Source organism: Morone saxatilis, unplaced genomic scaffold (genome assembly GCF_004916995.1).
Source record: "Morone saxatilis isolate NCDOM2014 unplaced genomic scaffold, NCSU_SB_2.0 Contig24, whole genome shotgun sequence".
Taxonomy (NCBI): domain Eukaryota; kingdom Metazoa; phylum Chordata; class Actinopteri; family Moronidae; genus Morone; species Morone saxatilis.
The window spans coordinates 13,139,357-13,167,163 of NW_023339807.1; the positions used below are offsets into that span (position 1 = coordinate 13,139,357).

At 40.8% G+C, this 27,807-nt stretch overlaps 1 protein-coding gene and 1 long non-coding RNA gene across 5 annotated transcripts; one reads left to right on the top strand and one right to left on the bottom strand.

Moving 5' to 3' along the window:
- On the bottom strand, positions 1 to 22,644 carry hdac9b (histone deacetylase 9b). Of its 4 annotated transcripts, XM_035671770.1 has the most exons (12): positions 22,137 to 22,187; positions 21,852 to 21,937; positions 14,492 to 14,733; positions 13,960 to 14,131; positions 12,351 to 12,483; positions 12,098 to 12,219; positions 7,671 to 7,802; positions 7,200 to 7,315; positions 5,594 to 5,716; positions 4,794 to 4,971; positions 4,437 to 4,651; positions 1 to 1,831 (listed from the first exon to the last, which is right to left on the bottom strand). In XM_035671770.1, exons 3-12 carry the CDS (start codon positions 14,660 to 14,662, stop codon positions 1,496 to 1,498), a joined length of 1,698 nt encoding a protein of 565 aa, XP_035527663.1. In that variant the 5' UTR covers positions 14,663 to 14,733; positions 21,852 to 21,937; positions 22,137 to 22,187; the 3' UTR covers positions 1 to 1,495. The 4 variants fall into 4 exon arrangements, with proteins under 4 accessions (XP_035527663.1, XP_035527661.1, XP_035527660.1 ...); XM_035671768.1 differs by lacking the exon at positions 21,852 to 21,937 and having other exon boundaries at positions 12,351 to 12,474; positions 22,137 to 22,644; XM_035671767.1 differs by lacking the exon at positions 21,852 to 21,937 and having other exon boundaries at positions 22,137 to 22,644.
- LOC118335475 lies at positions 16,478 to 26,865 on the top strand. The gene is made up of 2 exons (XR_004797062.1): positions 16,478 to 17,181; positions 25,905 to 26,865. It is a non-coding gene; the product is annotated as an uncharacterized LOC118335475 (long non-coding RNA).
- Positions 26,866 to 27,807: the final 942 nt, after the last annotated feature.

Sequence of the window (27,807 nt, forward strand, 5' to 3'; positions counted from 1 at the left end):
ACATTGTTCTGATTGTGTTTACTTGCACTAAAAACATTAAACCGGACAATCTGAATGTACAGTATAAGACAGACAGTTTTGATTTTCACATGAATCCAAACACAGAACCTCACACTAGCATTTTTTTTACATTTAGTTGACAGTACAAATGAAACAGGAAGGTTTACGGCTATGCAATACATTTGATTGATTACTTTAAGACAGACTATACATGTCGCAATGGGCACTTTTAGGGGAAAACAGGCTTGAGAAGAAAAAAAAAAGAAGAAGCAAGGTCCTATCCAGGGCTTTTTATTGAAGTAACATCAAACCTGCATGTTGAGGTAAGCGTGCCACTAGGGAATACGAAGGAAGCGATTCCCTTTAAAAGGGACTCCCTTAACCATATCCCCACTCACTTTGTAATTCGCCTTGACAGTAAATCAATTCTCAAGCCTGCCCCCTTGGACTCCTCCAACCCTAGGTCCTCCTCTCTCAACATTCCTGCACACATGAATCACTCCAAGTCCTGGCTTCTAGAAGGCATTTCCTGCCCGGCCCTCTCTCTCTTTCTCTCTGTCTGACTCCTCTGCTGAAAGTTGGGCAGGAACCTGCCAAGCTTTGATACGGACCCAGAGGGAGAGAGGGAGGAGAGCTCAGCTTAACACAGGGCCCTGGCTCTGGGACTGCTCCGAGAAAGAGAGACATGGAGACCCGGGGTGTGTTGGGAGATGCCTGGACACCGAGGCAGGGATTTAGTGCTTTATCCTTCAAATTGCAATATGAGCAGCGGACCATATTCCAATGGCAATATCACTCCTAGCGCAAAAAGTCTGCCCTAAGGGAGTGTCCTCTGTTAGGATTTAAGTATACATTCTCTCTAAGACAGATGTTCATTATTATTTCAGTTCTGAGACCACTTAACATAGAACATCATCACAGATTTTTGAGAACAGCGGAGTATGTAGTGTTTTAACTTCTTTAACTCACTGTGAGGACTTTATGATAACTCTCAAAGTTGAAGTGGATAGAAGAGCATTCAAATATTTCATGGCGAAAATGTACACAATGGGAACATAAGTTGGCTCTTCAAAGCTGTACACCTGTTTCGACCTTCCCTCTAGACATTATGTTCGATGCTAAATCCACAGTATATGTACATACAAGTTTTTGTCAGTTGAGCGGGCTCGAGACGACCAATGCAGCTCTTAAAAAGAACGGTCTAAATTGTCTTCATATATATACACAAAAGTGAAACGTACATATTTTACAGAGATCACTACACAAAGATCACAAACAGAGAGTCTTAGAGTGTGGGACGAGCGCAGGCTTCAGCTGAGGGAAAAGGGGTCATATGTTGCGACAGGGAGAGCTGGCCTACTGTGCAATGACTGCTGTGTGTGTGTGTGTGTGTGTGTGTGTGTATATATATGTGTGTAACTGCAGCGATGCAGATGTAGTAGAGACTTGTTTGTCTGCGAATGTTGCGAGTGTGTGATCTCATTCTCTTCCCCTCTCATATCATGGCTCTTATCACCAGTCTTCCTTTGACCTGGTGAAGATAGGTGCTGTGCTCTGACTCTAGGCTCCGATTGGTCAGGGCCTCATCCTCGCTATCAGCCGGCTCCTCTTTGACCTTGATGACCCCGTAGTGAGCGTCGGGGAGCTCGCCGCTCGAGCCACTGCTGCTGCTACTGCTCAGCGTGTGCTTCCGGATAACTCCTCCAGGGGGCAGCCTGTCCTCCTGCATGCTTTCTATCAGCTCCCTGTGCTGCTGCTCCTCCTGCTCCTCCTCCGATTCCTGCAGGTGTGCATTGGGCTGACGTAACTGCTCAATGGACTTGGACAACAGCTGCAAAACACATTGGCTCCACATTAATGATGATATCCTGCAACCAGTGATCTTTAACAATCCAACTTTTATCACAGCAAAGCAAAAATAATATCCATTAAGGTCACTACCACATAAACAACAATAAGCATGCAGATACATCCAAAGATTAGCAGAAGGAACTGTCCTTTAAAAACTAAGTTACAGTTTTACTCTGCCTATTCATAGCCATTTAATACTATCTGGAACATACTGTATCCTCTTTTGCCAAATCTACTAAATCAACAACTCTCAGTCTCTATAACTATATAAGTAGCCCACAAATGTGTCTGTATTCATTTAGCTCTTATTTGTTATTTTTCAGTGTCATTAGTAAATCCTATATTTGGAACACAAAAAACTGTAGTAAAACAAAGTTGAAGGAAAACAGTATACAGTATACTGTAATGGACAATTAAGGTCACATTTCCTGTGAGCGTTTTAAATCTGTATTTTAGAAAATCAAGTGTTCTTCTTACATGGGGACAGAACACAAAAAAAACTCTGAGACTTGGAAAACAAACTATATTATGCAGGATATGGGTGTATTATTACTAACAACTGGTAACAATTATCTGTATTTACGCATAATAAAGCTAGTGTAACTTTAAAGTGACAAAGGCAAACTGATAAAGTTTTGGGCAGCTGGCTTTGTTAAACTGCATTTTTAGGAGGTTTAGAAGTGAAAGCAGATTAGCCACTGTTTTATGCTTTTAAGCCTTTTTATGCGAGTTAATAAAATTAAATAATGGTGGCGCCCCAGGTAAGTGGATTATTGCCACTCACTTGCTTTATTTTTGTTGAATACATTTCAGAATATACAAAGTCTTGCCTATGATAGATCACATGTTTTCTCTAGTAAAATGTGTTTTTTCTTTTTTGTTTTTTTTCAGCAAACATTAGCACCAAGATACAAGGTGTAGGGAGCATGTTACTGAATAGGCTTGCTAAAGAGGATATCAAGAGAGCTCATGTACATATGCTAAATCAAATGTCACTCTAAAGACACCAATTTATGTCATATTACAATGTAAACCTAGGCAATATACACACAGATTTTCATAATTTTCATGTTTCATCTTACTTCCATCAAAAATCATTTAATAAATCAGAGTATTCATTAACCATTTTGATTAACAAGTTCCCTTGGAAGCATACAAATGGCATATTTTTTGCATTCACTGAAAAAGCTGTAAAAAATTTATTTTTAATAGGTAATAGTGCAAAATAATTGAAATATTTGTAAAAAGAAACAGAGGCATGTGAGGTCAAATTCAGCCTGACGGAAGAACTCTATGAGAGAGATGCCTCAGTGTCTCGCAGCTTTGCTAAATCAACAACTATAATGGAGCCATGATTTGATTACTCTGCCACAAGAGGGCTCCAAGAGCAGGACTGAGAAGCTGGCAACCAACATTACTGTCTACAGAATATAGGCCTTATATAAATATCCCTTCAGCTATAAGAATTAGCCTCCTTAGCTTGGCATTAGTAAACACAGTTCATACCTTTTCCTAAAATCCCTAAGCTCTTGTAAATTTCCATTAGCTCCCCCTACTGTTGCAGGCACTGAAGGACGTTTAAAAACAACCACAGACAAGCCTCTGCTAGGAAATTAATTAGGGCAATGTTTCGGAGATCCCTCTCAATAAACACTGAGGGCTCATCCCTGATTAGTGGCCATTTATAACCTCCACTTAAAGAGGCTTTATTTGCGATCTCATTGGCCTGAGTGATCAGAGTAGGGTCTGTTCAGGTGTTTCTAGACAAGATGTCGCAATTATTCCAAAGTTAATTTCAAATCAAACCAACTTCCTAGAGCACTTTTCAATAATTACAGCTATTATATTAAAACCAATTTCAGTTTCCTCGCAATGACACGTGTTAGTTACTTTTACTGTTACAGAGGAATTCAAACAGTTAAAGCTGAACATTTGTACTGTACGACTCAATAAGTTCTGGTGATGCTTTGTGCTTTTTATTACTTCTAGGTAAGAGTTGTTCTATGGTTCCCATGGCTGTTTCCGGGCCCAGCGTTGGGACACATCAGTATGTGAGCTCACACAATGCTGCCTTTCACAGTGTCTGCCACCTCACACACGTCCCTCACCAGAATAATTACACTCTGAGTATAGCGAGGTCACCTCGGCCAGCTAACAGAAACACAAATATTGCCACAGAGGAACAAAATGTATTCTGGGCACTTTTTCCTTCATTTGAACTTAGCTGAATTGAATTTCACAGAGTTAGCATGTGAACTGCACTGATGCCTTAAGCTATGATAACAGAATTAGTGCAGGGGAAGCATTTCTTCCCCATTTGAAGTCAGGCAGAAGTTCTTTGCTTCGCAGGAATAACACCAGGATTCCCGGGAAGAACAGACAACAGCCCGGGTCTGTAAACCTGAGCTACCACAGATGCTTTTACAAAAGGCTAAAAATAGATCAGCATTTGTGTGCTTAAAACGATTAAATCAGACTCCCTGCAGTAAAATAAGACCTCATGAGACCTAAAAAGAAATAAAGAATGCTGAAAATGAAAAGTCAAATCCCCCCTGTGATTTGACTATTGATGAATAGTACAATACCTTATTTATATGGACCTGCTGCTGGTACTGTTTCTGTTTCTCCAGGAAGTGCTGGTGTTGCTGCTGGATGACAAGTTGGGCCAGTGTGTTCTGAGGCAGCGGTGCAGACTGAGTCCTGTTCAAGGGCCGGTGTTTTGGTAGTTTAGGCCGACTGCTAGAGGGGCGATCCTTCATGGCCAGAGGGGACTGAGGGTGGGATGACACGGAGCCTTGACCTTGACAAAAGAAAAAATCAAATCTAGTATTAGGTTTCATCTAAAGTCATACTGTAAATTAATTGAATTTAAAGTATACCAATACATAGGGTAATGCAATGTGACATAATGTAATGGTTAACATCAAGTATGGCAGTCTTACCAGAGGAGAGCATCTTCTGCTGCCTCATCTGCTCCTTCTGGAGGAGGTGTTGGAGGAGGGCCTGGTGACTGGGGCTCACTTTAGACTCAAGGCCTGTCTGAAGAGGCACAGGGCCCAGCAAGTGCCCAGGCAGCCCATGCTTGATTTCTGTCGATCTGTCCTTCAACCCCATAGCGGCCTGAGAGACAAGGCAAAGATGACAAAATAATGGTTATTCTTTGATTCACACTACACATGCTGTGCACTACAATTGGTAGTCATTTATAATCCTTTTTATGAAATGTAACAGTTAACAGTCATTTTAACAATCCAACTTCAATAATATCAACTGTTTTTGTGAATGAAAATGGTTCCGTAGTTATAAATCAGTGATAAGGCAATGTAGAAATCAGAGACCATCAGTGGTTAGAAGTCACTGCAGCTGATGAACAGGCCTCTGTGGAATGTGCCCAAGAACTAAAAGATGATATATCATGTGCTGTGTTATCAGGAGTTGCACTTGAGTGGACTTGGCCTTTTTAAAAACTGTGATAAATGAGGTAATAGAGGAAGATAAGAGCATGCCTGACACAAGACACTGCAGAACAATATTTATCCAAGGGCGATAAAATCATTTATCTCTCTGTCGGTGACCTGTGGTCGTACAGAGAACTTAGACAGCCACTGATAGCATGTTTTCCAACTAATAAACTGAGCAGAAAAACGTACCATCACTGACCCACTAAACTGAGATATTAAGCAAGATTTTATTTCATGTAAAACACACAGGTTATCTGAGAGTATTCAAAAAATTTACTCACACTTATGGGTGAGGATGCAGTTGAAAGCCCGAAGGAGATGTTGGGTAAAGATGGAGATGTGTATAAGCTCAGCATCGACACAGAGCCCTCAGGTCCGAATAATCTCGGCTGTGAAGGCCATCTCTACATCAAACACACAGGACAGAGCAAAGACAGAGAGATTTAGGAGGAGGCGACAGATTTAGAAATCCCACTATGGACAATTTAAAAAGGCAACATGAGCAGTGGCATAAACGTTAATGCACTATGACGAACAACAGCCCTCCTTGCTGCAAACGGAAAGGTATGAGTTTTTATGATAGATGATATAAAGGAGTGGCAGGCAGCAAAAGTTTCCTGGAGCTTCACAGAATGGCACCAGTGAGGAATGATACGCTATTATAAAACATCGCAAACCTCTAAATCTACCGCTCCACCCTCAGTTCTTCAGTCCCCAATCAGCCTGCTGCCTGTTCTTACTCCCCGGTCCCCACCCTCAGGCTACTCTCTCAGAGAACATCAGCACTGGGGCATACTTCCTGTACCCTGCAGAGCAGCGGACCAGCATGTGGTTTTGGAATAGCCATGTTTATCCTTCCAACCCCTACCAGTACTCAGTGACCTGTATGTGGATATCCGGCCCATATTTGACCCGAGGGACCCGTTCCCTCAGAAAAAGGATACCTAATGTAACGGTGCACAAACACGCCTTGCTTTTGCAACAGGCATGAGGTCTACAGACACCCCCAGAGTCCACCAGTGACTTTCATGAGAGCCTCAGCTTGGGCTGATACAATAGCAATCCTGTGTGTTTATGTTGTTAGCATGTGGATGTCTTTGGCTACCAGTGCCTGGGATATCAATTAAACTCCACAGCGTGTCTGTCTCCCTAAGCCCCAACCTTCAGCCCGCTGTCAGGGCGTCTCTCCCTTCTCTGTGTCGCTGGAGGTCCCTGGGAGAGTAAACAGCGACGGTTAAGGAAAACACAGCTGTTCTGTTAAGATTGTTCAGAGATGTGTCATATCTGCCACCCTCTATAATGGTCTACTTTGTGAGCTCGGTCCAAGGGGAGCTCTGGTCAGTAACTCAGCCATGAATCTATTGGGAAACGCCTCAGAACAACTCAGAACAGGCATGCCGCCAGGCCAATGACAGAAAATAATGACAAGCCAACAGCAACCTTACAGCCAAACTAAAGATCTTTTTTTTTTTTCAAAATAAAAAAATGATTGTACAGCACATCTGTAAGAAAAATGTTGGATAGAAACATTTTTACAGTTGTTTTTGCAATGTTTGTGTTCAGAATTTTAACACTGATATGGGTTCATTTATTTTCCTGCATACTGTGTCATCTTTACACAAGCAAACTTGCAGTAATCAGACATGTGGGTCAAGCTGTGCCTCTTTAATGTCAGTGTGGGGAGCCATTTTCACTTGAGTGTAAAAGACAGAGGACAACTGGGTGTTTTTATAGCTGCAAGCAGAAGGGCAGACAGGCATTTAGTGCCCTCATGTAAAATTATAGTTTGGATATTCCAATGATTTGCATGCAGTTTAACAAAAACAATAAAACTTCTGCTGCATTTTTTGGCAAATCAATAGCAGTGCTGATGATTTATAAACATACCTCAGTTTTTGTGGTAGTAGGCAGAGAGGAGGGTCCATTTTCAGCCCCCAAGGCACTGGAGGCCCCTATGGGAGAGCTGGGGCCAGAGCCAGGGGCACTGTTAGTGGGCGTAGAGTCTACGAAACATCAAGGAGTTAGAAACAGTATGCATGCTCACACTCTGCACACAATGCACATACACAGAGGCTTGGCATAACAGCTGCTGCCTCACAACAGTTTAATGTGTACGGTCATGGCTGCCTGATTACAATGGGGGTTTTTTTACATGAAAGTGCAATGACCATAATATGCTACTGCATTGCAAAATGGTTGATTATTATGCAGCTCTAGAATAATAAAAGTAAAATATGTTAGGCTTGTATTATTTACAGAGAACATTTTAATTACCAGATAATAAAATGCAGACAATTTTCTGCACATGTTGTAAAAGGAAAAAAGACAATTCAACATATAGCCGGCAATATTACATACCCATTAGCTCCAGAGCCCTCTTCTTGTAAGGAGTCATGATGTTTCCATCTCTTCTCTTGAGCATCGGGCTGCTCCTCCTCTCTGCTACCTTCTGCTTCAGTCTGGATCGTACCTTCAGGTTGGGCTCAGAGGCTAAAAAAATAAGGAACAGATTGTTTTCTCAATTCACACTGTTTTCAACATGAAGTCGCCCCATCACATAGAGATGAATTATACGATTGTGTGAGTGTACTGTGATTATTTTTATAGTCATACAGTATGCTTTTATACAGCCTGAGTGGAATGCAGATCATCAAAGAAAATAGTAACATCAGAAAATAAGAGGGGAATAAAACAGAAATAAAAAGACTATAAATCAGTTAAAAAATAAGCAATGTTGTCACACTTCGACATCGTAACAATTTTAGTTTCAGTAAAATTCAGAGCAGGTTTCAGATAAATTAAATGAGTCAGGATTGGGCCCATTTCCACCTCATCTGGACTAAATTAGGTTGAGCAACACACAGGCTCTAAGTGAAATAGTCCGCTACCTGCCGCCCTGGTGACCACAGTCTGATACAGTAGCAACAGTTAAACTAACACAAAAACACGGCAGATGTTTCAGGCTCTCCACGCCCCCTCGTCCTAATGCAAAACAGAGATACCCAAATACACAGTCTGAACACACATTCAAACACAGCTTAGCCTGAACTGATCCAGACTTACGAATCCAATCCATCGGCGTGTTGATAGTAATGCTAATATTCTTCACAACAGACATATTGCTTTCAAACTTTTTGACTGGTATATGAATGGTAGATTTAGGGACAAAACATCTATTTAGCCAAGGGAGATTTACTGAGCATCAATGCTCTCATCCAGAAACAATGAGGAAGTCAAGAGGGTGAAGGTGAAGTGCACCACAGAGATTATTATGGTCTTCAATTTCCCTTTAATTGGGTGTTAAAATAAATAAGAATGGATTTAAGGGTGTGAATACTGTACAATACCTATAGATGGTGTCTAGTCTGAAAAATGTTTGTCACCGATGTGACTATGGAAAGATTATATATGTAAAAAATGGGAATAAAGCAGAGGTTAAATTCAAGCAAGGAAATTACATTGAATAATGTAGGAACCAGCAAGTAAATGCTTTTATGTCTGACGTTAAGTTGTGCTCCTGTCTTGTCACAGTGGCTTTGACTCACTAGGTCAACATGTCTCATGTGGACTTCCCATCAACCCTTTGGACATGGAATCCCACAGCTAGTCTCAAATAAACAAGCAGAATAAATAAGCTGGTCTTTTGACTGAAAGCCAAAGCACAAAGCTGTACAGAAGTTATGTAAACCTTCTGTTACACAATAGCCAACCTGTTTCAATTATTTAGTTCAGATCAATAATTAAATAGGTCTTTTGCAATGTGTACAACATACAGCTATACATATTGAAGTGGGGCTATGACGTGGGAGCACTGCAGGGAGGAGGAGAGGGAGCGGTGATGGGGGCACAGCTAGGAGAGTGGGCCAGATGCTGCTATTTCTGGCTTTTGTCAAAAGCAGCAAAACCCTCTTCCCTAATACGTGGCACAGACCTCTAATCCTGTGGGTGTGAGGTAGAATGAAAGAGAGCGAGGGAGGAAGAAAGGAGGCAGGAGAGATAAATGGAGAGAAAACGCTGTTGGGAGTCGTATGAATCTGCTTCACGCCCTGCTGCCTTGATTGCTTTCTATTTTTACACACTGCTGCCACCAAGCTACGCATCCCAATTGGTCGCCACGGGAACGCCAGACAGCAGCACGGGAACAAACACTTTCTCACTGGTCTCCATGGAAGAAATGCCCTAGTGTACAGTGCAACAGGAGGCAATGATGGCAGCGGCGAAGCATATACACCAAACACCTGGGTCACTTCTGCTCCAGCTTCTCACTTAATGAAAACATACAGTAATGGCTGCAATATACTTGAGTCATAAATCAATCACCTTATTACATTTGAAAGTGATGCTGCAGGGCTAGTGGTTTTGCAAGTAAATGTGTTATGCTATCTCCACTTAATCAGAATTTTAACTCTGCTGTCACTATGAGTGCCTGTGTCCATTAGAGCCTGAACCTGGACAGATGGCTGTGTGGAAAGCTGAGGTGTGTGTTCTATACATAAGGAGGCCTGCTATGCATTTTACCTGACATTCTGGTTTAAACTGATGCTGACATAGATGAATTACTGTAATACTCATTGGTTGCTGCTCCTTTAACAACATAAACTTTTAAACCAAAGCTAAATTACAGCCCCTCAGAGTTTAGATATACCCTGTCGTAAGATGCATTAATGTTTATGATTTACAAATATCATATAATATCCTTAACAAAGGGAGTTTCCATACAAACTTTACTTGCGGTTTTACCTTTGTAGGAATATTTTTGAAAATCTTTCCTGCACCTGCTGAATGCACACATTTGGTAACTGGGTCAAGACCAGGGAGGGTGTTGCACTTCTTACTGCTAAGCTGCAACTATTTTTGCCACAGACTATCGCGTGCCCTTGGTCCGGTCTATTCTAGTCCCTGGAAGTGAAACAAAGACGATATATACCAAGTAAACAAGTTAATCACGTGAAATTCTTTAAACTACTACTTTAAAATAAAGCTTTGCAGGATATTTAATGGACTGCAGGACTGTCTCTACAGATTATGCATTTGTATTTATTAAAAACAATCCTAATTTCATATTTTCAAGTTTTAAAAGAGACCTATCGACCACCAATCTACCAAGTGTCTACCACGATATATTACATGCACATCATAAACCTCATTGTGAACCTCAACTAGAAAAAGATGTCGCTCAGCCCTCTGGCCAAATGAAGCAGCGGGGAGTCTAACGTGGAGCATGCGAGTCATCTCCATTTTGTTTTGAGAGAGCTATCTTTGCTTAAACAAACAGTCCTGTCGAGGTTCATCCAGCCTGTGCCCGTCTTAACTCGGCAACACCTGCCAATCAGCTATCACTGACAGCCAGTGGCTCAGGGAACAACACTACCTTTGTGTGTCCCCCTTGGGTGCCAAGCTCTCAGAGGACTTTAATGAAGATAGACAGGAAGTGGGGGAGGAAGGCCTAAGCAGGAAATGACCACATATAGATTCAGGAATCCAAAGAAATAGTTTCATCAGTGCGAGAGTCACGCACAGGAATGGGAAGGTGATTTAACCATGAATTAAAGGATGAGAATGTTATGTTTGAGCAGTAGAGACTTTCCAGTTATTTGTTTAAACCTGCCTTTTTGTTTTCATAGTAAAAGGCAAACAATGCTACCACAAACAGTCGCTCTGTTATTTTGGAAAACTGTCTTAAACTGGCTATTACACTTGTGAGCCAACTACCTCATGCGTCTAAAGGCATAACCTAGAGATGTCTAAAGAGGTATTTCTCTATTCTGAAGATTGTATGATTCAAAATGATTACAATAAATAAAAGCTCTCAAAGCTTCCATTTATCTTTTTAATATTTATTTTTGCTGTGCAGTGACTTTAATTACCATATATAATTCCTTTGCCTGATCTCTAAATTGTGTATACATGCAACATGACATGCCTGTAGTTAAATAACTCAACAAGTATAATTGTTTTCGAATGTAATTAAAAGAGACACAGAGGGGAAAAGAACATAATGTAATTTGGTGACCTCATTGCCGAATTATGAAGTTTGTAGCTTGGCGAGCGCTTGTGCTCGTGCAAACCAAGAGGCAGGAATTATTCTTATTTACACAGCCATCCCCAAAGGGTTCCTCAAACTTTAAACCAACAAACCTGAGCTGCTTTTTTGGTGGGAACCTGTGTCTTTTCAAAATAGTTTTTAAAGCCAATAACTCAGAAGAAATTAATCCGCTTTAATTCTCCCATTTACCACTAAACAGTTAAAAGAGGCTTTGGAACATGGTTTATTATTGTAGCATAGGGACAGATGTGGTTCTTTTTAAAAAATGGCAAGGTAATTTCTGTACAAATAACAGTAATTAAAATATAAACTTGTGAAGTGAAACCTTACAGTTGCACAGTGTTGTTGCCCGTGCTGTTGGGTTTTGGTATAATCCGAATAGGAATAAGGAAGGTTTAAGTTACTTTTCTGGCATGCGTCACCTCTTATGAAAGTTTTGTGTTGAGCCCTAGAGGGACAAGGAAGGGGCTGGGGTCATAATGAGCCTAACTGATGTTATTAGCAGGTCATCGACAACCTCAGGAAATACTCAATGGGTATACCGACCTCTTGAATGGTCAAAAAGACACTCACTGTATTAATAACCCAAAGCAGTAAATGGAACATTTCTAATACAAGGCAACATCTTAACATTCACATTGAAATCTTTTTAACTAGCTCTGTGTCCGTGCAGATTTATTCATGTATATAAGAGTATTTGCATTTTTGTGTGTGTGTGTGTGTATGCAAATTAACAAACCTGTCTTCCTCAAGGGGAAGTCGTCCTTGCTCTCTATGGGTGATGGCAGAGTATACTGGCAGGTGGGGGATGTGCCTCCCAGAGGTGGAGAGCTTTGGTCCAGTGACGTGTGGTGAGAGGACCTGATCACACAAAAATACATACAATCTAAAAGAAGGCAATATAATGATGCAGATTATTTTTCTATGTAATTTAAATTTTGTATCTGTATTTGTATCACACTTACACACTTAAAACAACAGAAAATACTTACGTGTACCAGAGTTTTGGGTGGTGGATGAAAGAATGATTGACTCCATTGCTGCCAAGGTCTTTTGCTGATTTGCTCAACAGAAACTCTTGGAGTTTCTGCTTCACCTCGGTACTGGCAACTGCACCTGTGAGACCAAAAGACGGAAGCAAAGGGATTGGGGTTACCCTAGGGCTATGACTCATGATATATTATTGCACAGAGAAGATTACAAATACAAAACTTACCCTAACCCTATTGCTATTGCTATCAGATTTCCTAACCAGTATGCCTATATCACTTTTAACTTACTGCCTAACTTATACACTTACAGTATCTTTTAGAACAGCCACAACTTATGTAGGAAGATCTCCCCCTAGTGGTAGCAGAGCACTATATTAGTTTCAAACTGCTAAAGTGATACTGCAGAGATGTTCTTTCCCATTAGTTACAGGGCAGAGTTTCAAATTACCTGACCTGACAAAGTCATAAATCTAGTCTATTATTAGGTATAAGGTATAAACAGAAATGAAATACTATATCTGAAGCTATTTTCATCATGCTATTGAAAGACATTTTATCCTAAATTCTAAGCTTAAATGTCACTTGGCAACCTAATGTCATCAGTTGCATGTACTAGTTAAGTACCATGTCATCATCATATCATTGGATATTTCTCTTTATCTGATGACTAAAGTAAATTTAAACTTTGCAATTAGCCTTTTCCCCAGGCTTCCTCAAGGACAGTTAGATCTAATATCGAGGAATTGCGTATCCAATAGCCAGAGACATAAAATAAGAACAGGTTGCCCTGCTTATGAATAGCAGTTACTTTGTCCCGTGCAGTGAAAATGATACACTATACATGAATTTCTAACCTCACTGCTATACATCCAAATATAATCCAACTCAGAGTGCCATTAACCCTGGTAAGTAAGAGGAGGGTTAGCTTATGAGATATCTGTTGTATTTGTTGTCACTCCAGAACAATGAAACAATTTGTTACCCTGGCAAATAAATCCCAAATCTCTGCATGACTATGATTTTTTGTTTTCTAATTCATCATTTAGGCGTACTGATCCTTTGACAATATGAATGTGTTCTTTTGATCTTATCGCTTTGTAATTACTTATTTGTCAAAAATTATTGTGTGGATGTTAAATGCTGTATATAACATTTAAAGTATAGTAAATACTTAAAGTAATAAATACAGCAGTTAAAAACCTTTTTATTTAACCCCTTTTATTACAATAAAATATAATTTTATGGCTACATTATGGGCTAAGTTATGACTATTATACCTACAAAAGCTATTGTGAACCTCTACTGCAATCCTGCCACATGACTTAAAGGCTATTATCCTAGTAATAATGATGATAACAGAACATATATATGAACCAATGCAAGTATTTCCTCAGCGTGTGGGGCATTCAGCTACAGTAAAGCATTCCTATCCAGCTGTTATATGCATATTTTGCTTAGACCCCACTCTAAGGTAACGCATAAAATAAATGTTTGAAAAGGGTGAGGATTACGATTATGGGCCACCCTGCTTTTGCCTAGGGCCCTTAAAATGACTAATTCCACCCCTGATCGTAAGGAGATGGTGATGATGACGGTGTCGAGCTCTTACTCTCTCGGGAGCGCTCTTTGCCCCTGAGGATCAAGCTGGAAACATGCTGCTCTCGCCGATGCCTCTCCTGCTCCTTCTCCTGCTGGTTCTGTTGCTGCTGCTGCTGCTCCAGACGACGCTCCTTCTCTGCAAGTTCCTGCTGCTGTTTCATGGCCTGGAGCTCCTGCTGGAGCTGAGATACATGCAGGCTTCAAGTCAGCATATAGAGAACACCACTGATAAATATATTTTTAACACAACAGTGGCTTATGTGAACTTCTGCAGTTTCTATTTTGCTGTGATGGACTATTCTGTACTCGTCTGTAAAAACAAAACTCACGCTGTTCTGTAATGTATTGCTCAACATTCTGCCTTGCTGTGCTGAGTTGTCTCTTCTTTTCTGCACTCTGTAATGTTGTCCTGAGCTATAATGTTTTCTACTGATCTGCACTATCCCATGCTGTGTTGTGCTCTTCTGTTTTGTACACTGTGGTGCTGTGCTGTGCCACTGTGTACACTACTGTGCTGTCCTCCATACAACTGTAATTCTGACCTTGAGGTGCTCCTGGAGCTGAGCCTGGTGCTGACGGGTCAACTTCTCATGCTGCTTCTGGAACTCGCTGATTAGTAGCTGCTTCTGGATCTGCTGCTGCTTCTGAATGAGGAGCAGTTCCTGCTGCAGCTGCCTCTCCCACAGTCCTGGGTCCGAACCTGGCCCCAGCATCCTCAGATCAGTGCGCAGGTCCAAAGGAGATAAGGGATCCACAGCCAATGGCACGTCTGGCTTAATGTCCACTGTGACCCGCAGAGGGGAAAACAAGAAAAAGATTTGTTAGTCCCTTAATTGAACCTTTACTTATATAAATTTAAACCAATCCAAAAAAGGTGGCTGTGGAAAGTCTATCTGTATATTGCTCCAGAGCAAAACATGTTGTCCAGTGTTAAGAAAGATTTTAAATGAGGCGTTCTGTTTTAAAAAACAAAAAATAAAGATGGAAGGGTCAGAGATGAGGAGCACAGCTTTCTCTCCTGTAATCTTCAGAAACCTGCAATTATAATAGTTTCTATAAACAAACATGGGATCACATCCGTCAGCATAGAGTCTACTGGGAGCAGCTGTATAACAGACTCAATGGACATTTGGCACGAAATGTTGAAGTGGTCATTTTAAGTATTTACATAAATCCTATCTTCCCACTGTTTGATAAATAAATAAAGGGAGTCCTTTTCCCTCTATCTACCAGAACATCATGCAGATATCCCTTCTTAACATAAATGATTGAAGGCAAAGTAGTTTGAGAGCCTGGAACCTGCATGTGTTTGTGAATTCATGTTCTTGTGATCTTCCACAGACGCTGTAATGCGTGCATTGTAAGAACTGCCTTTGTCTTTGACAACTACCTCCATTATAACTAATTGCCAGATACAAAGTGAGAGGGCATCCCTTTGGTCTCCAAGCTCTATATATAGGTTGTTCCACAGAGAAAATCGATTGCCAGTTAAGAACATAGGAGACAGGGCTACTTCATCTCTCTATTCCATAGAGGATGATTAGTGATTGTACAATATTTTTCTTTATATTTTTTATGCTTCTGTTTTCATCCACACTACTGTATTTAGTTGAATCCCTGCCACAAGAAGAAATTGTTTTTTTCTACAGAATTACAGCTCTGGACCAGTTTTAGGTATTAAATAAGGTATGTAGGCCTACATTTGATCAGTGATTAAATAAAAATGTCAGAATCTTGGGAAAAAATTACACGTTAGTTATGCTGATCATGATGTGACATTCAAGGAAGGGTACACATTGTCCAGACTGTATAATGTCTCTTCCATTTTAAGACCAGAGAATTATTCAAACTTACTTAAAATTCCAGTTGCTGGAGGGAGATTTATTGAGTGCATTCATTTCTGTAATCTTCTCAAGGGTCACATTTGAGGGAACAAATACAAGCAATGTTACTAACACCACCTGTTCTCTGGAGGCATGAGAGACGACTAACACATTAGAATTTATATGTTCACATAAATAATCTTGTGTTGGTCCTGTTGTGCATTTATCCTCATGAACTAAAATAAAATGCCAATAAAAAGGAGTTTAAACCTGCCAAGAGAAGCACCGTCAGTCTACAGTAGCCATCAATTTGGAAGCAGTGCCCTCATGTTCACTGATGCTGGGAAGCTCACTGGCGCCCATTTGTTTTGTCATGTAGCCTGTTTTTCATTGCCACCATTCCCTGTGAATGCGGCGGTGATGATTATAAATAGAAACATAAAAGCAAGTGGCGCAATCCTGGTCTGTGACAACCCCCACACCCTAGTATCCACCACCCTAACTTGCCGCTGCCATGGCAACGCTGGCGACGTAATTATGTCTCCCCATCCTGCAGATATCGAGTCTCACTGCATGTCATCTCCTGCCTACAGTGGCAATGTGACATGTTGACTATTATATCAGCCTTTCAGCTCTTATATAAGAAAGGAGTCCCCAGCAGAGAGAGATAGAGAGAAAGCATTAGAAAACCCTACACACACACACACACACACATACTCTGTAGAGATTCAGTGGCTAAGTGATAACTTGTCTTAAAACATGTTCAAAGAGTGAAGACAGCTAGAGGGGACTCCCGTGCTGTAATTTTTCTCTGTGTTCTAAAAACAGCTCCAATCAAATGACAGAGGAGGGCAACGGCTCGGCAGGCACAGAGAACAGGCACCTGTAGAACAAACCCTTCTCTCCTGACAGGGAATATTAATCTTAGCTTGTAAGTACTTGACAAAGGACTCTTTTGTAGCGGGCGCTGTTCCAGGGGCAGCCGTGAACCTGTGAACCAGTGAAGGGCTCAGAGAGTCAGACAGCCTTACTGCTACTTTTGCCTAATGGACCTAAATATAGCAACAAAAAAACACCTGCTGCCTGGGAGAATTCACCACTGAGATATCTAATTAATCTCATATTTCATTCTGTACCCTCACTGTGACTGGCATTAAGGATCTCCACTTTGATCAGCACATCAAGCTGAGCCTCCATCAGAAAATCTCAGACAGTGGTTTAACAGGACGGGAAGGGGGAGGAGGAGGAGTGTGAAAGCGTAAGCCACCTTTGATAACCAAGGCTGTATGAAATGGCCCTTGAGGAAACCGCAACAGCCTCATGTGCCTGTTCTGCTCTTGTCCACTGTGTCTGCAAGAATAACACTGGATGGAATGACAATGTTGAGGGAACATAATAAGGTCCAGAAGGTATGTAGGCATTGTTTGAGCTCCGCTGAAGCCTGTGCCTAATGTATAATTTACTACTTACATTCCTCATGATTGACATCATTCTCTGTGTTGAATGGAATGGAGAAAAGGTCAAAATGCAAATGTATTTTACTCAACCACAGAATAAATTAGACCTACAAATCTGTCACAAATTTACATTTGATATATCTATGTCAAATGCACCCTAAAACTACCCCAAACTGAAATTTGCTGTTTCTCTATTACAAAAATACTCCTTAGGCAAAGGAGAATACGGAACCACCAGTAACTAGGGCTAAATATAAATGCTTTTCTGAGCAGGGTCTTAATATAGACAATGTGCGAAAGACTGTCACAGTTGTGAGGCCGCCTGCTCAATTTAACACGGGCAAAAATAAAAGCGCAGTGTTGCATTTATGTAACTTTCGGGTCACTTTGAAATGATCACTCTCAAAGAAGAGCCTGCCACTCCTGGTTCAGTGGTCCTGTAGTGCCACTGCCGATAATGACTCTTGAAAAATTGAAAATTTTGAAAATCGTGAAAATTAGGTGCCTCCTGATTGATGGAAAGTGCATACAAGTGTCTCTAGGCACTGGTAAACACGAGATTTATGAATGACAGGTCCCAAATTTGTTTTTAGCACAAGGGAGCGACAAGCACCCTGCCCCATGCCCAAATTCCTCCCTGTGGAGGGCCTGCCAAGAGGGGATAGGGTGACTCATGGCCTGTGACCACACTCCCACTGCAGCATCGCACCGCCACTGTCCCCAAAGTGTTTATTTCTATAACCGATCTGCCTCTCATTAGCCTTGGTGGTGGTTAGAGTGACAATCACAGCCTTAATTTAAAATGTTGGATGGCTGTCTTTTTTTTGCCTCAAGCCACATTAGCAGACTTCCCACCCCGGAGAGAGAATAGACACACATCAACAGTGACATTACTATTACATGTGAGGAGTCTGAAATACATTTATACATATAGTAAAACATTATCAGCGTAAGTCAATATACAGGCTCAAAACTACCAGTTTTAAAAAGCACCTTGACATTTCAATGTAATCTTTTTTTATTCCGCTAGCACATAAACCTACAACTAAGGTGAGAAAATTAAGGTTTAAGGTTATTAAAATTGTAAACAGTACCTGCTGAATATAACTGCAGCTATTCTTTCAATCTTAACAAGTTAGTTTGCACTTAGAGGTACTTTTGGTATCACAAACTAGGGCTTAATCATATTGAGATTTGATCAAAAAAGAAAAAAACTTAAATGCTGCTTTAACACTCTTGATAAACAAATTCAAAGAGAGTTTTCTTGTATGGAAATAATAGTTATGTGTACATTTACCAAAACTAATTGTGCGTATCTAACACACGTGTCGAGTATATATACTTTCTCAATAAACATTTGCAAAGACGATAAAGTATTTTAAACACTGCATTGTTTATATCCACGTTTACTAGCTAGCAGTCTTCTTCTTGCCTGTCTTTGTGGGCGCATAATAACATATCTTGGCATGTTACTGCCACCTGTTGATCAGCGGAATAGCATGACACCATTGCTATGACTGTGTACCATGTCACCCGCGAGAAAAACAATACAGGGACCAACACTCAGAAAAACTGCTCCATAGCACTACTAGAGGTCAAAAAATCCACAGGGAACCTTTAAAAATTATTAACATAAATGTTTATTCAGGAAGTAGCAGTTTTTCAGTGATAACAATGCACATATTGCATACGCACTGTGGAGGCAAATTAAGACTAGTTCAACCCCCAAAACATCACCACAATTTAGAGTGTAGTTCACCATTAGTACTGAAGGACTTTATTTCCATTTGTTTTCCAGTCAACATATTCGCGTCTATAAAGGATAGGTGTTGAGAGCGTCTTAACGCAATGTAATACTAACCATGGATCATCAGCATTATATATGATATAATATATATGTATATTTTATTACGGAAATACCAGTTTTGCTAATGTACATAATGGCACACTTTGTGTTTACACTTAGAACATGTTATATGTTGCAGGCATTTAGTGTGCACTACAGATGGTTACTGATCTAAATTCCATGTCTGACAGTATAAATAGAACCAGAGATACAGACGATGTTTGAGGGCAAAAATAAGCTGATGCTTGGGACTGCAATGTGGTGCTGGATCTCTCATTAAGTGCCTTGTTATTTTGAGCAGCTGGCATGTCTAAAGCAAGAAACAGGTCTTTATTTTTAAGACTCAGGCTCGTCCTTGCAGCTGAGCCAGAGCTGCAGCTTGTAGGCTATCGGCTAACAAAGAGAGCTGAGCTGAACCACCACGGGCCTTTCACTGAGGTCAGTCATCTCCTGTCCTGCCCTCATACCAAATCGCCTTACAAAACAACAACAGACAAAATGACATATACTGAATCTCTATCCAGGCAAGGAGAAAACCCATGAAAATGTAGGTCATAATTAGCAAATCTGTCAAGACTTTTTTATATCATTAACAGCCAATCCCTCTGTTAAGACTTTTTTTTCTCATTTTCCTATTCTAGACAACATTGGAACCAGAGCCTACTGTCAATAATTAATCAATCACAAAGAGCCATGGCAAACCAATAAATCAGAGGAAAGCATCCGTTAGCATCACTGATATTAGCCATAAACAGTGTTTTCCTGCAACCTTCATATTAAGAAAAACAGAAAAAAATATGCACAAACGCATTTTCAATAGGGCTTTTTGTTCAGCACACTCTTCAGCTCACTATTACCAATGGTTCAAAATAATAAGTTACTTGTTGTTTATAAGGAGCAACTGTTAAACAATACCAAAACTAAATCTCATATTAATTTGTTATTATGCACGGTCTCTTTAGCGGTGAGCACTTCCAATACACACAATGAGGCAACCTGAATGGATGCAGGATACAGAGGAGAGGACTTAAAAGGTGCAGCATTGTTATTGTCTGAAAGGTCTCTATTGATGGGAGCTTGTATGGTATTTTACATAACATTTTGCATGCATTCATAGGAAACTAATTAATTTCCCCTTGGAGAGCTCATCTGAGGACCGTTTTTGTCAGAACTTTGATGTTACTGACACTAATCAAAATCAAAAATGGAATTATGCCCTTTATTTTCATGTTCCACTTGAAATATAACAGCAGAGAAGTAGAGTATCATATAAAATGTCAAGAAGTTTGCTTTTGAAAATAATTTACAAATAACCTATTGACACAAGGATCACTTCACAAACAATATTCATGATTTAGATAGATAGTTTAATATATATTATTACACAGCTCATAATAATACTTCATACCGCCCGGTGGGGGGTGTTGGTTTAAAGGGAATTAAAGGGAAAATATGTGTCTTAAAGGGAATATGTCTGCTCTACCAACAACATATAGTAAACTCATACAAAATCATCCTGGAGTAGCATTTTTAGACAGATAATGTTAGTCACTGTCAAGTGATTTACTATAAAGTGGAAAGAACAAATTACAACAAGCAAATGACTGAATTCTCTATATATATCTGTTCCAAACCACTGTTATATCAGGAGCATGCCGAGATGGAATGATAACGCACAGACGCCTAATCTTAGCAGGCTAATGCCATAAGCTGAAAATAACTCACCTAAGAATAGCTGACCCACAGAATAAGCAAGGAGCGCGAATTCAGGCGCTCGGTATATCTGTTGTTTGGCTCATAGGCCGCTAAGACAGAAGAAGAAAGCCCTGCTTCTGTAGCCTGATAGTCAAATAACCTGCTCTATTGACAGAGATGGAATGTGTCATCCCCCTGTCATCCTCCTGTCTTATTTTTAAATCTCCTCACGTTTAGCCCACTGCCTCTGGATGATTTCAGTCACCAGTTTTGCTTGCCTGGAGTCAGGCTAAAGGTGGTGCTTTTTTTTTATTTTTTATTTGAGAGTTTTTTTTAACTTATCTTTAACACCGAAAAACCGAGCTAACAGTCGATTAAAAAAATCTTTTTAAAAAGTTAAAATAACTCATGCATCATGTCATCCTCTCTTACTGTTGGTCTATTGTAGTTAATGTAGTGACAACTCAAAGGTCATAATGTATTTTTCAGTAACTCACATGACTCAATCCGTACTTTCTCATTACACATGCTTCTCAGCAGCCCACATGACAATGTTTTCACAGAACAATGCTTCAGCGCTGAACTTATTTCGAGAGACAATTTTTACATTTTATCAAAAGCTACCGGAAGAAAGTCAAAGCAAATAAGGTGTGACTCATCTTGAGTCAATACAGTGAATAGACATTACTCATACTGATGTCATGTAGCCGTGTACTCTTGAATTCAATTCTCAGGTCAAAAATAGAACAGTCAATGTCTGTGGTAAATATCCTGAGAGAAACCTTTCAGTTGTCCCCTCAGTATTTCTGTCACAGTTTTTCCTGTTCACTGAAAAGTGCACGCTAACATGGAAGCTCGCAAAACACAACATCCCTTTCATGTTCACAGTGACTCATTTCAGGCAACTAGAGCATGGGAATAGTGTTAACACATTTCCTCATTTTAGTAGAAAAACATTTTAGTAGAAAAACAAGAGCACCTTTTAACTCATTACAGACATATTTTAACACAGATTAAGGTGACAATTCCACTAAGAAAAACATTATCATAAAGAAGCGTTTACCATCACAAGAGCAAATACCTTGATTCAGGAAGAAGTGCCTGATCCTACCACGTTGCTGTGCTGAGAAGCTTTGAGTTCTCTTTTCACACAGAATGAGAGACCGGCTGGGCGCACAGAGTTGAGAGTATGTGAGAGAGAGAGAAAGAGTGAATGTGTGCGAGAGAGGCACAGAAGACAGTGGGGAAGTAGGAACAGATTCAGAGATAGAGGAGGGACAGAGATTGGAATGCAAAGAGGGGGGAAAAAGACGAATAAAAGCTGAGATTCCTCAAGAGGAGTAGAAACACCGGGCTGTGTGATCACCTGAGTTGTTCACGTTGTGCATCTTGCTCTGGTTGGGGAACTGCTGGTGTCCAACGCGCCCTTCTGTTGTGGAGAAACTTGACTCGCCCTCGTAAATCGTCTGCAGCATACTCCACTCAGCGCTCAGGTCTCATTGCAAGCCTTGCGTTTCCTGTCACCAAGAGCCACCCCTCAGCCACTCAGGGGAGAGACCACGACAACAGGCAACTCTCTCCCTTCCTCTGCCTCCTCCTCTGATTAAACCACTCTCGCTGTAGAAGCAATAACACAATCTGCACACTCTTTCTGCAGGGCTGCTACACTCCCGATGCCCTGCTTCAGTCTGGTCCAAACACTAACACAGTTTTAGAAGAGGATGACAAGTCCAGCTTTTTTTTTCCTTATCTGCCTCTCTCCCTATTTCTATCCGGTCTGTGTCTTTTTCTCCCCTCAGCAAAGTGTCTGAGCAGAGACGGAGAAAAATGTAAAGCTGAGTTGCTAGGAAAGCCGTGTACTGTGCACTGAGCACCTCGCTGAGGCAGTAATGCAAGCCAGGGAGGGAGCAAGCTTCATTTGCATGTGAATCAACAACTGCGTGGCCCACAGGTGACAGAAATAGAACAATGGCCAGCCCTGGCTAAAAATAGGTCAGGCGAGGCGCGGGGATTGGAGCAGCATTGATGCGTTTAAAAATACCACACCAAACACAGCTGTCTTCTTCAGCTCCTGCCAGAAGGCATGTCTCCTGACTCCCTCTCTGCAGATGGAGGCTTGATTCCCCCCCCCTCTCTCTCTCTCTTTTCTGATTTGTTGAACCAGTCTCTCTTACTCACTCTATTTATGTCTTCATTTTGTTCTCTCAGGTACATGGGTGGAATGATCCATTTTTAAAGTTTACCTCTGTGCAGTATATGTTATGTCAAAGGTTTTGTAAAACAGCTGCTTGTTTTTTATGTGTTTTATGTTTTGGCAAATAGTAAGAAAAATTCTGATGATATAATTCAACAAACATAACCAAACACAAACGCAATGGCATTTAGGTACAAATCCTATGTGTGACAAAAACAGGATGTGTTAAGTCAAGCACCGAATGAACACTGTGTTCATTTAAGACTCAGAGTGTAACCTCGCTGCATTAGCTCAGTGTATGTGTGGGGTTCAGTGTGTATCCAGGGCAGTACTGCTACTCAGGAAGCATGCTTTCAGCTAGCCAAGGAAGCCAACTGTAAGATGCCATAACAGCATGATCGCAATTACATAAACCTCTCAAACTGTGTCAAGAACACCTCTTCAGGATTACACATCCCATTTCCTTGAAACACCCTTGATACTGTACAACGGGGGCATTTTCAAAATGATAAACAAAGCACTACAGTATACATATACATGTCAAGAGCTTGAATACAGAATAGAGCACCAAGTAGCTATGTAGTATGACTTTTTCAATTAATATTACATCCCAAACTGGCCAAGATCCATAGTTAATATAATCTGACTCCAGCCCATAAAAGTCAAGTCAAATGTTCTATCTGACCACTGATGCAGGGCTGGGTTTGTGGCCAAGCAGCCTGTGCCTTTAAATTTTTCATCTTCCTTCATAATTTGACCTGTCCCCCAGCCAGGGGCGTGGAGCCAGCACGGCTATTTTTAGGTCCTGAGCTCTGACGACTAGGCTACAGAGACACAGAGAAGGAGTTTTACTGTGTTGTTTCAGCTGGACAAACATTTAACCCCTCAATCCTTTTATCACAGCACAACCAAGAAGCCAAGAAGGAAATACACACAGCTTGCAGGCTCGCCCCAAACATAAAACAACTACCCATGTATGATATTGTGCTACATGATTATTCATAAACAGAGACAACAAGAGGGCTGCACATACATTTGTTTTGATTCCTTAGTACTCTGTAATCACAAAACTCCAATTAATAATCAAAATAAAATATGTATTTGTTGCTTACTCTATGTAATAGCTGAGAAAAAGATGTCGCAAAGAACACTGTGGCAAATTTATCAAGAAACTATTACTCCAAACTCCCCTTGGTGACACATTATAGTAAAACAGATTTAGCAAACTCCTGATCTTCGTGAATTAGTTTTGGCATTCAAGTTGGATAAGATGGTGTGAGAGATAACAAGCCTTCAAGTCCAAGGTAATGATGGCTAAAGACCCAGAGCTCCATCTGTCACAGTATCTGTCAGAGCAGGCAAGCTCTGACCCTGTGGGCTGACCTCAGCGTAGACTAAGGCATAATTTATCAAAAGAGGAAGTAAGGCTGTCACATGAATGACAATTATCATGACAATGGACTCCCTATTTATATGACACACATGACAATGTGATTTAGTCTAAATCTTGATCAAATCATGAACTCAAAAGGTCAACATATATTTAGCAATGTTCCTATGTTTTCACACTATTACTCAATAAGAATATCATATGCTACAAACTCAGAGACTATTTTTGTCATTTAGTTCCGATTATTCCTGTCTGGATCTTTTTTTGTTTTTGTTAATTTGTTGTTTACTGAATGGTCTGCACAATATACATAGATTTGTGCCTTAAATGGCTTACAAAGGTATAGGAAATCCAACTCCTTTATACGCATTTGTAATTGAATAATTAGTTCTCAGAAGGAACCTTGGTCACCTTGCCCTACTGCTCCTCAAAAAGAAAAAATCAACATTTCAGTTAGCAGCGATTAACCTACACTTTTTATTTATAACTAGCTTCCTGAGGCTGATGAGGGATTGTGGGATTGGAAATAGCTCTGTCCAATAGGCAGGGTCCAGTAAACCTGCAATGTGGCAAGCCCATTATAGCTCCTACTGCGTCACTGGCGGCCTTTGTCTACTTTAGTCCTATTAAAGCATTTAAGTGTGAACGTCAGCGTCCCTGCTGGAGAGCCACTCTGCTTTGCTCTCCGGGGCCGGGGCTCGACTGTCTGTCACCTCCCTCATATCAAACACAAACTCTGTGTGTGTCTGTGTGTGTGCGTGAGTGTTTGTGTACGTGCCTGTGTGTATGTTTTGACATCAGAGCACTGACATGGAGTGGGGGAATATTAGAGATGAGGGAACAAGTGGGCCAGACCAGTTAAGTGCCCCTAGCACTTTCCAAATTTAAATGAAAGGCCTTTATAGCCTTTTTTAAAGAAAAGGAGATGTCAGTACATGCACATACACTATGCATTTACACACACATCAATGGGACTAGAAATATAACAAAGAGATACTTGGTACCTCAGCTCTTTCCGTTCTATTTTAAGAAACGGCGGTCAGGACCTAGAGACTTGTTTTTTTCGACCAAATAAGCTTACTCACATTACCACAATTACTGTACCAGTTCCAAATCAACTCCCGAGCTCTGTGGCTTAATCACCATAGCATTGCTGCCTTGTGACACACTGTGCATGATGAAACCCAGCAGGGAGCCAGACCGGAGTAGGAAGGGAGATGAACTTAAGTGTTCCAACAGATACGAGGGGTGGGAAAACACCGTTCCTTATAACTAATTTGATCTGGCTACAAAATGTTTTGTTCCCCTTAATAGCGGATGATCCATGTGTGGGAGGGAATGAGTCAGCCGTGTTTGGTTGTTCCATGTTCTCTGAACTTCAAAGCCCTCATGTCGGGGATTGTCTATTGAAAAATAAACTGATCACAGAGTGAAACTGATAGCCCTCTAACATTATCTTAATCAATACAATTATTCTCTTTAACTTAAATTCATTTTATCCACCTCTCTGACTTTCTGCCTAATGATTTTCTCCCTGCCTGTGGATGCAGAGTTTCATCATGCCACCCTGGGGGGACTGTGGCGGATGTGATCATTGTCAGGTGCTGATTTCTCCAGTCAGAGGGGATGTTCCTCCCAAGAGAGGGGCTGCATACTAACAGCAACTACTGACGTAACCAACTCCCCCTCCCAAGACTTTCTTCTCTCTAGTGGCCACCCCACAGCTCTGGGGGCAGCCCTTGTACAGGAGGGAAATTACCTCTCCACACCAATTACCTCAATGCCCGCTATCTTACTTACATCAGCCCCTGATGAGTCACCATTGCCAACTGTGGAAGAGTTCCTGGATCAATTCAGGGAGTGAAGCCGTGGCACATTGCTGCCCTAGTCTTTGCATGTGGAGTACAGCAATGCTCTGTTCGCAACCAAGCTCAGCCATTTTACCTGCTAAAAGCCATGGGTAAAGTTTTGTCACTTCAAACAACCCATTTTCCCTTTACCTTGCGGTCAGTCTCATAAAAGCACAAAGGCACTACAACTGTTGATTTGATGGTAAAATCCAATTAGCCTGTACATCTGGATGTGTTATGTGAGTGTGTTTCCCCACTAATGATTTGGGCGCTCTTGCTTTTATTGGGTTACTCTGTCTGGTATCCTGTGGTATTTCCTGTTGGACTTTCAGGGTGATATAGAATGCACTTAACAGGTTGGATCAAATAACATGAAAAAGCATTTAAAGGCAGTCATGTTTGGTACTTAATCTTGAAACACTGCCAAGAAAGTTTTGCAATGCAGCTAATAATAACACGGTCAGATGGAGCTCATGCAGCTTTATATGTTTCTCTTGTGAGAGAAACCAAACATTAAAAAGACAGAAATGCTGCTATTTAAAAAGAGATGAATCCACATATAACCTTAAAAGTAAAAAAAAAACGTTCAGAAACATACGTTCATTCATCTGCTGTGAACCTTCTATCTGAGATGTGAGAGACAGGCTGAACCGTAACAGAATTCCAAAAAGGCAAAAACACAATTTCAAAGAAATTTCAAAGCATCCACTTATTGTGCACTGACCTTGAGGTCAGTTTACTTTCTAACTTTGAATAGGTCCCTGATGCCGTGCCTTCATTTGCTGCCATAGGCTTTTTAAAAATAGACGTGGAGCACAAAGGCACACTGGAAACAGAGGGCAGCTCTCAGTATTTTTACTGATCAATGTGCTCATCTCTGCTGGAAACCATTGATCCACAGTTTGTATCAAATTGACCATGTTGTTGTTGTACAACTTCCACCTGACATTCAATGCATGACAAGACCACTTTATGTTTCACTTTGTCCCCCTTGCCCAGCGCCTTCTCTCAAAGAAACACAAACTATTGATCATCTAACGGTATTCTAACACCAAAAGGTTTAGCATTGATTACAGCCTCTGAAAGACCATTCTTAATGTTGGCATTTTAAGCTGGCATTTTAGCGAGCTATTAACCAATGAACATGAAGCAGGATTCAGGAGAAACGTTTTGGCCTGAAACCACAGTGGGCAGAATCATTGCGTCAGTGGCTTTCAGACCTACATCATTGAAATGCCTGCAGAAGTCAAATGCCTCATCCGTATCATACAAACACACAGGCCCAAACAGACGCATGTGACTTTGATGGAATCCAGCCAAGCTTAGCTGACCTTAGAAAATCCCTGAGGGATTAATAAAAACAAAGGTTCCCTGTTCAGAGGCATCCTTCCAATCCACATCCTGCTAGTCGAACCCATTTATGAGTGGATAATCATAGCATCGTCCCTCCCAAGTGCCTCGGAGCTATTATCTTAATATGATAACAAAATATATATTTTTGGTATTACCGCAGCTTTTGAGAAAACACATTTTATCAGGCTTGTTTGTCCTTTGGCAAAATACCAGCATTGTTATTTCAGTCACAGGAAAAGTAGAGGCAGTG